We start from the raw sequence: 14,775 nt of genomic DNA, 5'->3' as shown, positions 1-14,775 counted from the left end.
AATAATAATAATAATAATAATAATAATAATAATAATAATAATAATAATAATAATAATAATAATAATATGAACTTCACAGACCTGATATTGAATAACTTGAACATGTTCGAATGAATAGACTTATCCCATTCAACAGATTAATAAAACAATATGGAATCTCAACCCTCCCAAATTAATGTCAAAATATGTATAGGACACTGTCTAAAATAGATGAATTAATATCCCTTCCTACTATGAAATGGAAGACAGATCTATCAGTCAGCATTGGTCAAAACTTCTGGTCTCAAATATATTTAAGAACTTTTAAAATGACTAGAAACCCCACTATGGTTCCTCGGTTATAGAAACAGCCTTAGAGTGATTTCTTGTATTCTCTTTATCTTTTTTTCTCTCTTCTAATTGTATCTCCTTCTTTCCTTTTTACTTTTTGCCCTGTTTCTCTTTTCCATGTCCATTGCATCCAATTTTGAGGGCTATACGACCAGAACATATTAAAGAGACAGACAACACACACACAAAAAATCAGATACACAAGGCTTTAGTGATCAGGTACTTGTGTTATTGGCACCAGTTCAAGGGGAACCTGAGCCAGCAGCAAGTGGTACACAGGCAGAAGAGCCATGTGCAGCCAATATCTGTGGATCACATAGGAAACTAGTTGTTATAATGTTCAGCCAGAGCTAATTTATTCTAAGCTGCACGCTGTCAATTTAAAACAAGGAAACAGAAGCTAAGTTAAAAGTAGGGGGTGTGTTAAGGTTAGTTTTTTATTTATTTTTTTTTTTTTTACTATTTCTCTACCTACACTTGGAGTACATGGAGAGAGAACAGGAAGTCACATCAGATCACCAGCATCTGCCGGCACAGTTGAAGGTATGGTGTCAATGAGAGTTACAGTGATGGCAGCAACACTTGTTGCTCTTTGTGTCCTGGCTACAAACACGCACGCAGGTAAGCCTTTTCTCTCATATCTCTTCACTACTTGTTTTCTTTCTTTTATGTTCTTGATTATATAAACAATTGACAGATACAGAGACTGGCAGTGTTATGCATTAATTATTTATTCTTTTTATTTACAGCTTATATTTTTTGCTGTAGAAGGTACATACCTTGGAAATTACCATTCTCAGAGATCAAGGGCTTCTTGGTGCAGAAAAGCACAGAATTATGTCCGGTCAATGCCGTCATGTAAGTGGTCAGGTATTTATAACCAAGGATTCCCAATCCATACTTTTTATTTATATATTTGTAATTTATAATTTGTTTGTTATTAACTTTGATTCCTTTTTAATCCAGTTTCCACACAAAGAGAGGCAAAAGATGTGCTGACCCCACCTTGGAATGGGTGAAGAACTACGTCAGCCGAATAGAGTGAGTAATTTTAATAAAGAAAATAAATAAATAAATAAATAAATAAATAAATAAATAAAAGAACTCTTAAATTTTAAGACAAAAAAATCAAGAGAAGAAATAATTCTGGAAACTGTGCCACATATGTGATTCCAGAAATCTGGTAAGATGTCAGTATCGAGGCTTCGCACGTGACTCAGACAACTTCAACCCAGGAGGGTGAGTAATTTTATTGGAAAAAAAAATAAAATGCTAAATTTTAAGACAAATACATCAAAAATATGTAATATTTCTTCTAGTAGATCTTGCAGTTCTGTTGCACCAAAAGATGATCAGAAGCCAAAGCCCCAGCCGAAGCCCCAGCCAAAGCAGAGCTTAACCACGGCCCCGGACAAAATCATAACAGATGGGCCCCCACCTGTGAAATTGTGTAAATGGTAGAAAATGTATTCACATGTACCTTTATCAACACATAACTGGTAATGCATTATATTATTTCTATTTATTTCCATATTTTTTCTCATTCTATCAGCTGTACTCTGTTTTCTTTATGTAGCTTTCTGTTCAGAAAAGCTTCTAGATGATATTCCTGTTGTAGAATATTAACATTCACATTAGTGCCAAAAATCTATGAGTTTATAAACTGTCATTGCACACTGTTTGTTATAATAATTTGAATTAAGTTGTACACAAATACAATCAAACAAAAATGTTATTTTCAATATACTAAGATTAGTTTTGTAAAAAAATTGATCCTGTCCTTGTATATTTCCAATAAAGTCCTTACTTGATCCATTTGTTGTTGTTTATTCCAAAGGTGGAGAAACTTCACTGTTTCGTTTAATGATTGATCTAGGTCACTAAGCAGATTATGTTATGGTGCTAAGTCTCAGTGTTTACACATATTCATCACACAGTAGATAAATTGTGTCTTCTTACTGAAAGTACCAAGCTGAAAGAAACGGACATAGGTTTACGCTCTATAAATTGGGCCCTACTAGCTTAAAACAGAAAGAACAGGCCACAGTAGATTTTAAAATAACTCATGATTTATTTATCACCCTGTCCAACGTTTTTTGTTTATAAAACACTTATTTATAAAATATAAGAATAGACTTATAAGAATAAACCCTAAGATATAAGAATAAGTTTTAAAATGATTAAACAGCTGTCTTTTAGTAATTTCTTGTTTTTTTTTTATTCTTTTATTGTTTACAAATAATTGTGGAATATTTGTGGAAAATTACGGTAGTTGTTGCTGCTGCAACTTACTAAACAAACCCTAATATTTGTCTGGTTAGCCTGCACTGCGATTCAGCTGCAGACTGGTTTACAGATCAAAATCATTCTGATGGAGCAGAAGCATGTCTGTGAGGTTTTGTTTTGTAAGGGGAGAAAAGCCACCGAGCATGAAGCAACATTATTTATGAAGTTACTAGTAACTTAAATATGAAATAACTATGTATTTATTTGACTGCTTAAGATAAAGACTGATCAGTTGTATGGATGCATTTTAAATATTTATTTAAAAAAATTCACAAACATGAATATCAAATGCTTTAGAGGGTGAGGTGAACTAAGCCTGGGGGTTTTATGTCTTATGTAAGTTGATCAAATATTAGGGGATCCATATCGAGCTGTGGTTTCGACTAAATACATCTTGTACCAGTTAGTACCATGTGGTTTTCAGCAACGTTCTTGCTGTTAAATATACATGTTTTTTGCCATTGTGGTTTCTCAATGTGTATGTAGCGAGGTGAAGAAAAAAAAACAACAAAAAAACAAGCAAAAAACATGTGATTAGCAGCTTGCAGGGTCCAGAGAGAAAACAGGAAACAGCGTTCAGATCAGAGCAGCCTCTGCTTTGGTTTTTGTTTCCCTTCTGATTCTCTCATTGGGTAACATGGTGAGAAACTAGAGAGGTACATGTGTCCACACTCTGCAGCAGCTGCAGTGATGATGCCTATTATATCATATCATTACAGGAAGTCAGAGGAGTGTCACAAAGTCTTGTTCATCTGTTTTCTTCGGTGTGGGCTTTGGTTCTGGTAGAGCTGCAGCAGTGGTAATGTAGGATGAGTTGTGTTGCTCTCAAACCTCTAAATGCGTCTCAACTCAGCATACAAAAACAGTTGCAGCATTTTTCAGTATATAAATGATTTTATTAAAAAAATACAACTTTCTCAATGCAAATAAATATGTTAGGGATAAAGATAGTATGCATCATATATACAATCTGTGTGCTTCACAAGAGGCTCAACCTTTGTAAAATACATTAGGAATAAGTTATTTTTTTGTACAAGTTTATAACTTAATCATGGCTACATCTCCAACCACAAATACTGACAACATTTATTCACACCCCTGATAACGATGTGTGAAAAACCCTAAAATAAATTTCTGTCTTATTGCAAAGTGGAACAGTAGAGAAATTCAGCCTTCGACTTAGGTACGCTTTAAGAACTATTGTTTTAAAGAAAACCGCTAATCGCACAAGCACTGAAAACAATTCCTTAAAGTAAATTTGACTGATCTTTTTTAAAGTCATGCTTTGTTTTACTTGGGTCTTTTTCTTTTCTGAAGATCCTTTGGAAACTCGTTAAACGGCATCACTCTCTGAAGTACCCAATCGATATAATAAAAGATTTGGAGTTCTGCACCAATGAACTGGAAATTGTTTGTGATTATGTAACACGATATTGTTTGAAAACATTTTTAGTCAGATCAACAGACAGAAAATCATTCATTTTCCATTGAACTCAGATTAAGGACTGAATCGAATACATTTGTTTGAAATTTTGTTGCAATAATAAGAATTAACTTAGTTTAAGGGTTTTGCACATCTCTATCAGAAAGGCAATAAATGTGAAAGTAGAACTGTTGTCACCAATTAAACAGGTACATTCATGTTTGCATGGAAAGTCAAAGTAATGGCTTTTGCTGAAGACAGTAGGATTATTCGTAGGTGTGCGCTTGATGAGCATCTTCTGCTGATGCCGTTCAGAATGCTCTCATCTTTTCAGTTCTCTCCCGGTAATCAAGGTGAAGTCTTCAGAGTGTCCAGAGCCACGGCGATGATCCTCGGCACGCTGCGGTAAAACGATTCATTCTCAAGACCCACAAGACTGTAGAAGGTCAAGGGTCGTCCTGCCACCACGGCTCTGATCCGTGCCTGGTAAAGTCCTCGATCATTTTTGGAGGTCAGATCGACTAAAACCTGAGGAGCAACAAAATAGAAATAAGTTATTTCACAATGCAAATAAAATTTGCATCTGAAACTTAATATTTAACAGTGATTTACCTCTTGGAAGCTCATCTGCAGATTGCTGTTTGGTATGTTTAGGATCCATTTGTACGTCTCTTGGATTTGGCTAACTTGTCGTGAAGACTCTCTCAATCCAGGACAAACTACAGGGAAGCACAAATGCATGTTAATTTGGTCCATAATGCGCAACATCTTTAAATCAACGCCAGAAATGTTTTGATAAGTACTTTTCTCACTGGTAGCAGGGATCTGCCTCTTCTTTAGAACACGTCTGGGTCTTCTTTGAACGCCCAATGATGTTCCATCACGTTTGAGGTCAGAGCTTTCTGTGTGAGCGAGCTGAGCTTTCTTGACGGCAGATGTCAACGCGTCAGGAAGTGGTGCCGCTGAAGGTTTTAATTCTCCTCCATCCCCGATGTCATCAGAAGTGAAATCCTCCGATGTGGCGCTCCGCTCAGGAGAAACTGCTCCTTTGAAGGAAGCTTCACTTTGTGAAGCGCCATCAACCACAGTCTCATCTCGTGCTCCTATTCCTCTAAGTTCCTCCATCAACACTGACAGAAGTGACCAGGGATCCCTGGACTTTTGGGGTGAGGATGATGGAGCAGTGTGGCCCAGTGCTATGGCTGAAGAAGGACTGTAAGGAGAGTCTTCTTCAGGATAGACTGAGTCCAAGTTCAGACGAGGAGGAGCTGCTCTGGAGCCCAGTTTCGAGTGAAGGCCAGAAATAAGAGACTGAAATTGTGCAGACAATTGATGCAGCCACGAATCCTGTTTCTGCACAAAATTAGAGACATAAATAGATGTTAAGATTAGGGTAAAGTAAATCCACAGTGAGTCCAATATAACCCTTAATATTTTAATTGAAAAAATCTCATATTTAATTGACTGAAGTAAGTTTACTTTATATAGAATATGTCCACTTCGATACAACATAAATAATTTTTACCAAGCTATTAAAGCCTCTTCATACTTAAAGATGACATGGATATAATATTTACATGTTTGAAACCTTAAACATGAAAGATGGCTTCAGAAAGAAAATAACATGTTTTCTACAAACATGCTGGTTGAAAATGTTGGTCTTTTTATGTAGCAAGAAACGTGTCATTTTCATTGTCTCTCATAGTGAATGTGTTTTGCTAAGTCAAGTTGATTGGTTGATCAGCACCTTGTGACAACTTCCTGAAAAGCTGTCACGGTTCTGAAACTTTGAATTCATCCGTGCCATTGCAGGCGCGCCAGTGGGGCGCGCCTGCAATGACACGGCGCCCCCCACTAGGGGGCGCGCCCAACAGTTTGAGAACCTCTGGTTTGATGATGGTAACCAAATCTCAATGTAATAAATATATAGACATTTCCCACAGTTCAGTTGATAGATTATTGGACTTCTGGATTTCTGGTCAATGCTACCTATATCATGTTTTTTTCTGCAGTAGACATTTATTCCCTGGAATAACTTTTATAAATCTTCAAAATTTTTGTTAAATCAAACATTATTTTATTGCACAAATAACTGTTGTACAGAACAAGAAAAAAAAACCCTGGGATATATATACATATGTATATGTAGGTTTTTTTTGTTTTTTTTTTAAAGAAGCAATTTACCTGTTGAAAAATATCCTCTTCGTCACTTTTTGGTGTGGAGGAAGTATCTGTCATTCCAGTCTGGTGCTGTTTGTCCATGTCATCAGCCATGTTTCTCAGGTATTCCTCCCACTCATCCACTGAAGGACCAACATGTCTAAATAAAGATGGCGGCGCATGAGGCGGATCCTGCGCTGCTGGTGTCACAGCTCCCCCTAGCTGTTCTGCAAATAATGAAAACACAAGTTAGAAAGGTCATGTTAGATATTCAATATTATACTGAACTGTACTGTCTAAAAGCGCGGATGGCGCATGAGCTTTTGTGTGCTTGTGGAAAACACAACGCCGCAGGAGAATAATCTTTCAAACCTTTACCTTTGATCTGACTGAGACCACGGCTCAAGCCGAGGTCCCTCCTCTCTCTGTTATGGGTTAAAGCTGCACTGTAGATGTGCTCCACAAGCTGAGGGAGAGTCTGAGTGAAGAACGTCAGGTCCATCTTGTCCCTGATGTAGTCTTCAGCCCTCTGGAGTAAGTCCAACAGGGTTTGCAGGAATGAACGCAACTCTACAGGGTAGAGAGATAAAAAATAAATAAATAAATAAAAAATGTTCCAGGAATTTCAAACTAACTGAGATGTTTTACATATAAATTGAAATTTTTGATGGGGGCACTTACGGCACTTCTTGAAGCGGGTGAGGCATTTGTCCTCGGCCATTCGACTGCAAGCAGCAGCAGGGTGACTGGGAGGACAGGTCAGGGTGTAGAAATGACAGAGAGAGCTAAACTCAGACCTCTGCTCCTCCTCCGTCATGTCTGTTGTTTTCAGGAGTTCTGGGCATGTTGGTGCTCTGCTCCGTAAAGACTCTGAAAGCAACACGCAGCACTCAGGTGATTCTGGTGTTTATTGTTATTATTTTTGTCCAACAATATGAAGAAGAAAAAAAAAAAAAACGGCGTTGGGTCACAGCTGCGTGAAACTCACTCTGTATCTCGGCCTGAACCCAGTCAGAGAAAGCAGACACGCGTGTGTAAACTCCAGGTTTTCCTTTTTCTCCGCAACCGTCCCCCCAGGAGGTGACACCAAAGAGCTGGAAGCGACCTGAGATTCGGTCCTGGTAGATTAGGGGGCCTCCAGAGTCCCCCTATAGATGACAAGTACCACATATTTTTTATAAAAAAGTGTTTTGATATCCTTAAGGTTTCATACAGAGCATTAATCATGAATGATTCAGCTTCTGATGGAAGCGTGCAAACACAGCATGAGAGAAACCATTTAAAACGAAACCGCAGGATCCAAAAGTTGTTGCTCTGCCCACCTGACAGGAGTCTATGCCTCCAGAGAGATAGCCGGCACAAAGCATGGTGTTGGTGACCAGGTCTTTGCCGAGCGCGCTCTTACAGGTGCTCTGAGGAAGCAGGGGGACCTTGGCCTCCATCACCACATCAGCAGAAGGCCCATCTAAAAGACACACAAACATGTTTTTCCATCAACTCTCACTTCATATTTCATTGCTTCAAATAACAATTCTTAAGCGAATTCTCAAGCAATTCTTGTGCTTCTTCACTTTGTGTGAAGAAGCACCAAGTTTTTTGGGTGAAACTTAAAGTAACTAAAGAATAAAATCACTTGTAAAATTGTGCATTTGAATACATAAAATGTTTCCCTGATTATATTATTGATAAATAATTGTTATGTATTTTGTGTGTGAACGTTAACTTTGCTTCCTTCTTGTGGTTCATTAAATTGCAAATGCATGCCGACAAAACTTTAACTTCAGCAAAAAGAGATGGAAAAGAAAACTTGACATGTTGAGCTTTTAAAATCTTTTACCAACTGCGACCGAGACAAGAGTGAGAGTGTGCTCTCACCTTCATAGAGGGACCCCCAGCCTGCCACAAGACACCCACTGCCTGTCGGGGGGTCCACACCCGAAGGAAGACACACCGGTGTCACGTGTTCAGACAGGACCGCCGGGGACGTCAGCTCCACCAGGGCTATGTCGTTGTTGAAAGTCTTTGGACTGAACTGCAGGAAAGTGAGAATTTGGATTATTGCACTGTTATGTTGACGTTGTTGTATAATTATTTCTTTGTACCTTAGGGTGCTGGATGACGCGGTTCACTTTGAGAACCTGCTCATCCGGGTCTTTCTTGGTGATGTCAAACTCTCCTACCACGGCTGTCCAGTAGCTCTCGCTGCGGCTGCTGAAGAGGAGAGATGGATAAGCAATGCAGGTTTATTTGTTTAGTAATATTTACACATAATTTAGTCTCTGTCTGCCAAATCAGATATCAATCAATCCAACACTTACCCAGCAAAACAATGTGCCGCAGTCACCACCCAGGAGCTGTCCACCAAGACCCCTCCACACATTAGCTCGCCGTTTAGCTGCAGGTTGACCAGCCAGGGCCAGCTGCCCAGAGGTGCAGGGGAGCCACCCACTATCCTTGAGCGCGGCTGTGTGTTGTTCTGCACTCTGGATGACCTCTGACCGCACACTGCTGCTAAGACAGACATCAAGACAGGCTTCAGCACGAATTCTTATGGAGCGCATAAAAAGGAGAAACTGGGGAAAACGCGTCGTACCTTGTGCGTGTGACTGCATGTCAGGCTCAAGGTTCTGCATCGTGTGAAGCAGGCTGCACTGGAGGACACGGGCACTGCAGCTCTCACCCATGATCCTGATGCAGCTCTCGGTGTTGAGCTCACCTGGCAGACAGCGGCGCTGGTAGAACCCGCAGGCCTGACTCAGAGCCCAGCTCCGCTCGGCCTCACCCTGAAGCTTCTGAGCCCTGCTGATCACGTCGCAGCTGGGCTCCGACGAGGCACCGGAGGGGGACGCTGTCGAATGAGGAAGCAAAAAACAAGTCAGTGTCAAAAACACGCTGGAGAGACTCAAGAATAGGATCTGACGAGGGATAAGAACTGCACTCACAGCAGGATCCCGACAGCTGTCCACAGTTCTGAAACAGACAAGGAGCGCAGCCTCGACATCCTGCCTCGGTCTGGCCTCTTTGGGCCGAAGCTCGCTCCAGAGCAGACAGGGCGCTCGTCATGGCAGCTTCCAGGACCACCGTGCCCCGATCAGACAGAGCTGCGCCAGAGGACAAGAAGGGACATCGACGTATTGGTCAAAGAGGAGGGAAGAGTAGCATTTCCATTTCACATCCTGATAAATGTATGTGCTCAGCAAGAGCACCTTGTTTAAACCTATCTTGCCTCCATTATACAGTTAATCTGTAGTTCTCCTCATCGAAGCACATTTTCACAAATTTATTTAGTTTTGAAAAGTGTTTTTCCTGAAAGCTTGAATGAAAGGAATCTTGGCGATTCAATGGAAAGACTGACATTTTGCTGAGGGAACACTCAGTACGTGTGAGCATTAGCATGGATTGTTGCGTACTGGTGTGTGTGTGTGTGTGTGTGTGTGTGTGTGCCTGTGTGCGGCTCCTCTTTTCTCATGCTGCTTTTTGAGCTCATTGGCAGCTTTTTTAGGGAAGCTAGCTCATGCTCTGCCCGCTAGTGAGTCCTTCAAACCTTCAAACGCGCCGCTGACCCCACATCGCCCCTCCCTCCCCTCTGCGCTGCGCCACATTACAGGGCAGGACCACTGACAACAACAATGCCGACTGAAGACTTAATTAGAAGGCCAGGGCTGAGCGGGCAGAGGCTGAGGGGCTTTGGGGCAGGCCTGGAGGGCACTGGCTGGCAGCCCTGGGGCCAACAGGAGCCCAGAGACTCGGTGCGTCTCGTCATGTTTGAAGGCTCAGCTGCATCTTAACATTGAGTTTTATTGAGCATTTTTGACAGATTTTGTTCATGTTTACGAAGCGGTATAATTGTCAGCCCTTTACTGGAGGAAAACTCATGGAGACATTGTTAACTAGGCACCGGCAGATCACTGGTAGCTACAGACGGATGTTTCCAAATCTGGCTTTTTTTTTCCCCCAACACACTCTTCTCATTCCTCTTAACTAGATTCTAAGAAAAATAAAGGAGCGACCAGAGTTTTATGAGACTTTATGAGGCATAGGTAAATGTGTTATCCCTATCACACCTGCTGCTGCGCACTGCTGGCCAGCTAGCAGGAAAGAGCTGGTGATTTACATATTACTATAAACTTCAACAAAGACATATTCAGCTTTAAAAAAAAGTTTTCTGGTCACAACCCTCCACCCTCTAAAATAGTACATTTTTAACTATGACAAACAATATGGCGTACTTTTTAAGCAAAGTAGGATTTCTGGATTAACATGGATTGTATCAGGTCCCACTGTAATATTTTCATTGAAGGTTTTCATACTGTGAGAACCACATACCCACGCGTCCATTAATATTTCTAACTGTGTGGACGAACTAGACACTGAACAGCTGCTAAATTTCTGTAAAGCACTTATGAGTACATCCATTACAAAAGCTAAGGAGACACCTGGCTCTCTTTAAGACAATTTGTTTCAACAGAAGTTTGAGAGTATAGTTAACGTTTAAGTGCCACAAACCAGTAATGTTAATTTAAAATGTCACGGCTAAGATAAAATGAACATTAATAAATGTGTAACTTGAGTTACTTGCATCTGAGTTGTCCCTCCCCCCAGGAAGAGCTAATAATCAGATTAGTCATTGATCATTTTAGCATATTTCATGACAAACAGCTTCAGTAAGTTGAGAAAAGGTACCTTTGAGAGCGCTCTGGGGCATCCTGTAGGCTTCTCTACCTGTCGGGGCTCCCTGCAAACACTCCAGCCCCATTAGCAGCAGCGAGATGAACAGCGGCGGCATCGTCCTACAGCATCAGACCCCCCGTTCCACCGTGACAGCAGGTGGACAAACGGGATTGCCGCAGAATGAATGAAGAGGATGCAGAGGTGATGGAGACCGGGCCGGTCTGCAGAGTTTCCTCGTCCGTGTTGTCTGGGGGCTCTGTCTCCCTCCTCCTGACTTTCTGGGCTCTCTCCCACACTGTGATGCAGGGCATCTGTCTGTAAGGTTACTCTGAGGAACAATAGGCCCCTGAAGTGGTCCCTGGAATATATATAGAGTCCCCGAGGGAAGACCAGAGAGAGGGAAGGAGGGGTGGGAGAACAGGAAAGGGAGGGAGAGATGCTCTCATGGCCAATGCACAAACAGATGAATTCATTAAGACTATGACAGCAAATCGGGCGCAACTTGCCAAGGCTGACCATCACAAAGAGGTTTGGTTTTATGAAAGGAGACAGAGGGAGGGAGATGCAGAGACGCAGATCAGGAAAGAGGGGGAGCCGGGGATGAGCCGACGGATTGGCTGGGCGGAAGGGAACAGGGAGTTGTTTGAATTAATTAGTGTGAGAGAAAGAGGGAGAAAGTTTTGTCGAAAAGGATATGCGCTGATGTGACACGGGGGGGAATGCGCAGCTAAAAGGGAGCCTAAAGTAAAAAATCCCAGCGAGATTCAAAGCGAGCCAGATCCGGGACGCTGAGTGTTCGAGGGAGAGGGAAGTGTCTGCCATTCGTGTCCCTCAAAGAGGGCATTGTCCCCGGCGTCCCTCTGAGGATGCCCACATCAAAGCAGGCCCCCGGGCATCACTTGGCTGCCGCGTCCATTGATCACTTACAGTCTTTTGTCTCTCCCATTAAAATATTGTCAATTCACATCACTTTTGTCTTTCTCTGCTGAACTCTGCTTTTGTTACATAAAGGTACAGTAACGACAACAAGCTTACAAACATGAAGTATTTTCATGGAAAATTATTTGGCAAATTATATAAATTATACAGTATATTCATAGTATTATTTAGTGACTTTTTTATCAGTTCAAATTCACTTTGTGATCTCTTAAATTTAACATCTGAATTGCCTTAGACGTTTGATTTTGTATTGTGAGCGGCCGTGAATTTATTGTGGAAAAGTCTCTAAATACTAAATACTAACCGACTCAGTTAGTAACATCTCGCAACTAAAAGGTGAAGCTGAGCATTAACTTGATCTGCAGATACATTTATTCAAGTTAGGAAAATATTTATTATAATACTAAATACATTTAAAATTATAAATCGTGATAGGCCAACTTATTGTTTTTGATTTGTACCCATACTTTTTTCAAAAACTGTATAAGGTGTAAATATATATATATATATACACACACGTGTGTGGGGGTGTGTGTGTGTGTGTGTGTGTGTGTGTGTGTGTGTGTGTGTGTGTGTGTGTGTGTGTGTGTAAATTAAAATAATTAAATCAAATTGATTAGACTAGCTGTTATTATCCTGCTGATGTTAAAACTGCAGAAACATTAGCAAAATAGAGGCAAACAGTAGATTGGTTTGCTCGTATGCTGCAGGAGAACCTCAGCAGACTGTTTAGAAAAGCTGGCTGTGCTCTGGGAACGGCTCTGGAGTCTCTGCAGACGATTAGTCGGGTAGAAAGACACTCAAAATAAGCCAAAATCTGCTGGAAGTTTTTCTTCTTTGTCACTAAACACATGCTAGGTACAAGGAATTGCTGTAAAGTCAGTAAAGTGTTTTGAAATGACATGCTGTGAATTGGTGCTATATAAATCAGTTGAATTGAACTGAATAAATAAAATAGCCTCATAAAATGAACAGCATGACGAATGATTCTGAGTGTCCTTTTCACAAGACTGTTATAAAAATTGACTCCAGTCAGAGGCAGTTTTACATATGCTGAGATACAGACTGCTACATCTTTCTGTCTACGGATGTCACCATCTAAGTCTCAATGAAGAAATTTCTGTTAACTGAGTTACAACAACATTTAAGTTACTTTTGAGATCAATAAAGCTTTTTTAAATTGAACTGAATACAAATTACTGCCATATTTTAGAAACTGCTTAAAGGAATGACGACTAAATCTACAAAACTTTCCTGAAGGAGCGTCATCAACTTGTAACCAAAAGTCGGGTCTTCAGCTTACTTAGAAACCAACACGCAGCTTTTTTAAAATTTTTGACCATCTGCTTTTCAGCTAAGTTTTCAAAATCTCATAAGATTGAAGAAGAATGACGGCTACAGATTTAAAAACTAGAAAACAGAAAAACTCCAGCCTTTTTTTTTTTTCCCAGCCTTCCTTAATGGCACGATGACTGTGAGATCTGAGAGCAGGATCAGGCAGAGCGGGGCGGGAGCAGCATGGGCCGACCGGGCGGCTCTCTTTCATTCCTTCCTTTTCTCCACTCATCTGCCTTTGATGTGCTTTGATTAATTTGCCTTCTGCTCACTCTTCTTCTGTCCACCAGGCATGGACAACTTCCCTTTTGTCCACTGCCAGCCTGCCTCAGCTTCTACATCCGTGAAGTTCTGTTTTTTTTATGACTTCATTACCAGTCGTACACATGCAACTGTGGCGGTCCGGTCATTGAAAATCACGTCTGAACCACGTTTCCAGGGCAAGAGCCATGGCTTAACATAACAGTGCTTTATATCCAGAAAAATGTGGACAAAAAAAGCTTTTTTTTTTTTTTTTTTTTACTTCACACTGGTTACACTGTTATCTACTAGAAAGCTTTTTGGAAAAAGTGTTCATTTTCTTGTTTTTCATCACAATGTCTCCAAATATAACTCCAAATTAACAAAGGTGTGACTTTTTCAGAAGAGGATAAACATTTTGGACTTACTTAGGGTCTAGAAGTTTATGATGGACACCAAAGAAAACCAAACGCAGAAATTTTATCAAAAGATGAGTCAACAAATAATTAGTTCAAGGTAATCATACTTATGCAATGAGTGTATTTTTGTTTGTTCTTCTTACAGATTTGTTTGCTTTTCAAATAAAATGTAAAGGATATTTACCAAATTTACAAAACGCTTTAGCGCGACTGAGTCTGTAAGTCCGCTCTGTCGCAGATCACGAATGCTCTAACGTGTTACATAAAACGTAAAACAAGACAGCACAAACTCGCTCATAACAATGAGCACCTTCGCAACAATCAGTGTTGAATAACACCCAGCCATTGTGCTCAGTTATGAAACCAATTCTTCCATTGTCTCACAGAGAAAACAATTGAAATCTGGGTCAGTGGGGTACGGTACGCAAGGGAGAAGAGGCTCCCAACATTTCTGCACAGGGAGACACTTGAGCTCCCTGACAATAGTCGAGCAGAAGCGTTTCGACTGCATGTGCGTCTTCTACTGGTCATTGTTGTTAATTAAATCCCTCAAGGCCGCAACAATCCCATTAGCCGCCATTTGATTCACGTTAAGCATCATTAAATGAATGAATGCTTTTAAATAAGGGAGTGTGAACATTGGTTTGGTGGAGAAGATGTTGGAAAGAGTATCTATTTATCAGTTTTGAAAATAAATGTTTGAGTGCGCATGTCAAATATTAAATTACATTTCAATGCATGAAAGAAGACATAATAAAACACTAAACATTTGCTTCATACAGCCTTTATAGGGATATCTAAGGGCTGCATGAGAATCTACAGCATAACTTCTGTCCTTCAGCCACTAGAGAGCAGATTCATCCTGGCTCTTTAATAGTAACTTCTAATGATACCTGTATTTGACAGGATTTCAATTTATTTGTTCATTATTCAGAAATCAAACAAAGGGAGCATCATGCTTTTCAGGTTTTT

The 14,775-nt window shown here is 40.5% G+C and overlaps 2 protein-coding genes across 2 annotated transcripts; one reads left to right on the top strand and one right to left on the bottom strand.

Annotated features, from left to right (window-relative positions):
- Positions 1 to 510: 510 nt before the first annotated feature.
- Positions 511 to 1,560, top strand: LOC148154794 (C-C motif chemokine 20-like). Its single transcript, XM_088014933.1, has 3 exons — positions 511 to 951; positions 1,080 to 1,188; positions 1,297 to 1,560. Exons 1-3 carry the CDS (start codon positions 876 to 878, stop codon positions 1,373 to 1,375), a joined length of 264 nt encoding a protein of 87 aa, XP_087871059.1. The 5' UTR covers positions 511 to 875; the 3' UTR covers positions 1,376 to 1,560.
- A 1,930-nt stretch (positions 1,561 to 3,490) lies between these two features.
- prss56 (serine protease 56) lies at positions 3,491 to 11,206 on the bottom strand. The gene is made up of 14 exons (XM_088014952.1): positions 10,883 to 11,206; positions 9,142 to 9,300; positions 8,793 to 9,047; positions 8,518 to 8,707; positions 8,302 to 8,410; positions 8,075 to 8,231; positions 7,522 to 7,664; positions 7,188 to 7,347; positions 6,881 to 7,069; positions 6,578 to 6,769; positions 6,224 to 6,426; positions 4,843 to 5,392; positions 4,652 to 4,758; positions 3,491 to 4,567 (listed from the first exon to the last, which is right to left on the bottom strand). The coding sequence occupies exons 1-14, from the start codon at positions 10,983 to 10,985 to the stop codon at positions 4,388 to 4,390; spliced, it is 2,697 nt and encodes an 898-aa protein (XP_087871078.1). The 5' UTR covers positions 10,986 to 11,206; the 3' UTR covers positions 3,491 to 4,387.
- Between the last annotated feature and the right edge of the window lie 3,569 nt (positions 11,207 to 14,775).

This window comes from Poecilia mexicana, unplaced genomic scaffold, assembly GCF_051168715.1.
Source record: "Poecilia mexicana isolate PSO_F unplaced genomic scaffold, ASM5116871v1 scaffold_17, whole genome shotgun sequence".
NCBI lineage: Eukaryota > Metazoa > Chordata > Actinopteri > Cyprinodontiformes > Poeciliidae > Poecilia > Poecilia mexicana.
The sequence above is the reverse complement of the archived record's forward strand: the minus strand, read 5'-3'. Positions and strand labels throughout refer to the sequence as shown.

Excerpts from the sequence above, each read along its gene's own strand:
- LOC148154794 (XM_088014933.1), top strand. The coding sequence starts at position 876 with ATGGTGTCAATGAGAGTTACAGTGATGGCAGCAACACTTGTTGCTCTT. Across the intron at positions 952-1,079 it reads GGCTACAAACACGCACGCAG|CTTATATTTTTTGCTGTAGA; the intron begins GTAAGCCTTTTC and ends TTTTATTTACAG. Across the intron at positions 1,189-1,296 it reads TGTCCGGTCAATGCCGTCAT|TTTCCACACAAAGAGAGGCA; the intron begins GTAAGTGGTCAG and ends TTTTTAATCCAG.
- prss56 (XM_088014952.1), bottom strand. The coding sequence starts at position 10,985 with ATGCCGCCGCTGTTCATCTCGCTGCTGCTAATGGGGCTGGAGTGTTTG. Across the intron at positions 7,665-8,074 it reads CTGGGGGTCCCTCTATGAAG|ATGGGCCTTCTGCTGATGTG; the intron begins GTGAGAGCACAC and ends TGTGTCTTTTAG. Across the intron at positions 6,770-6,880 it reads CACCCGCTTCAAGAAGTGCC|AGTTGCGTTCATTCCTGCAA; the intron begins GTAAGTGCCCCC and ends TCTACCCTGTAG.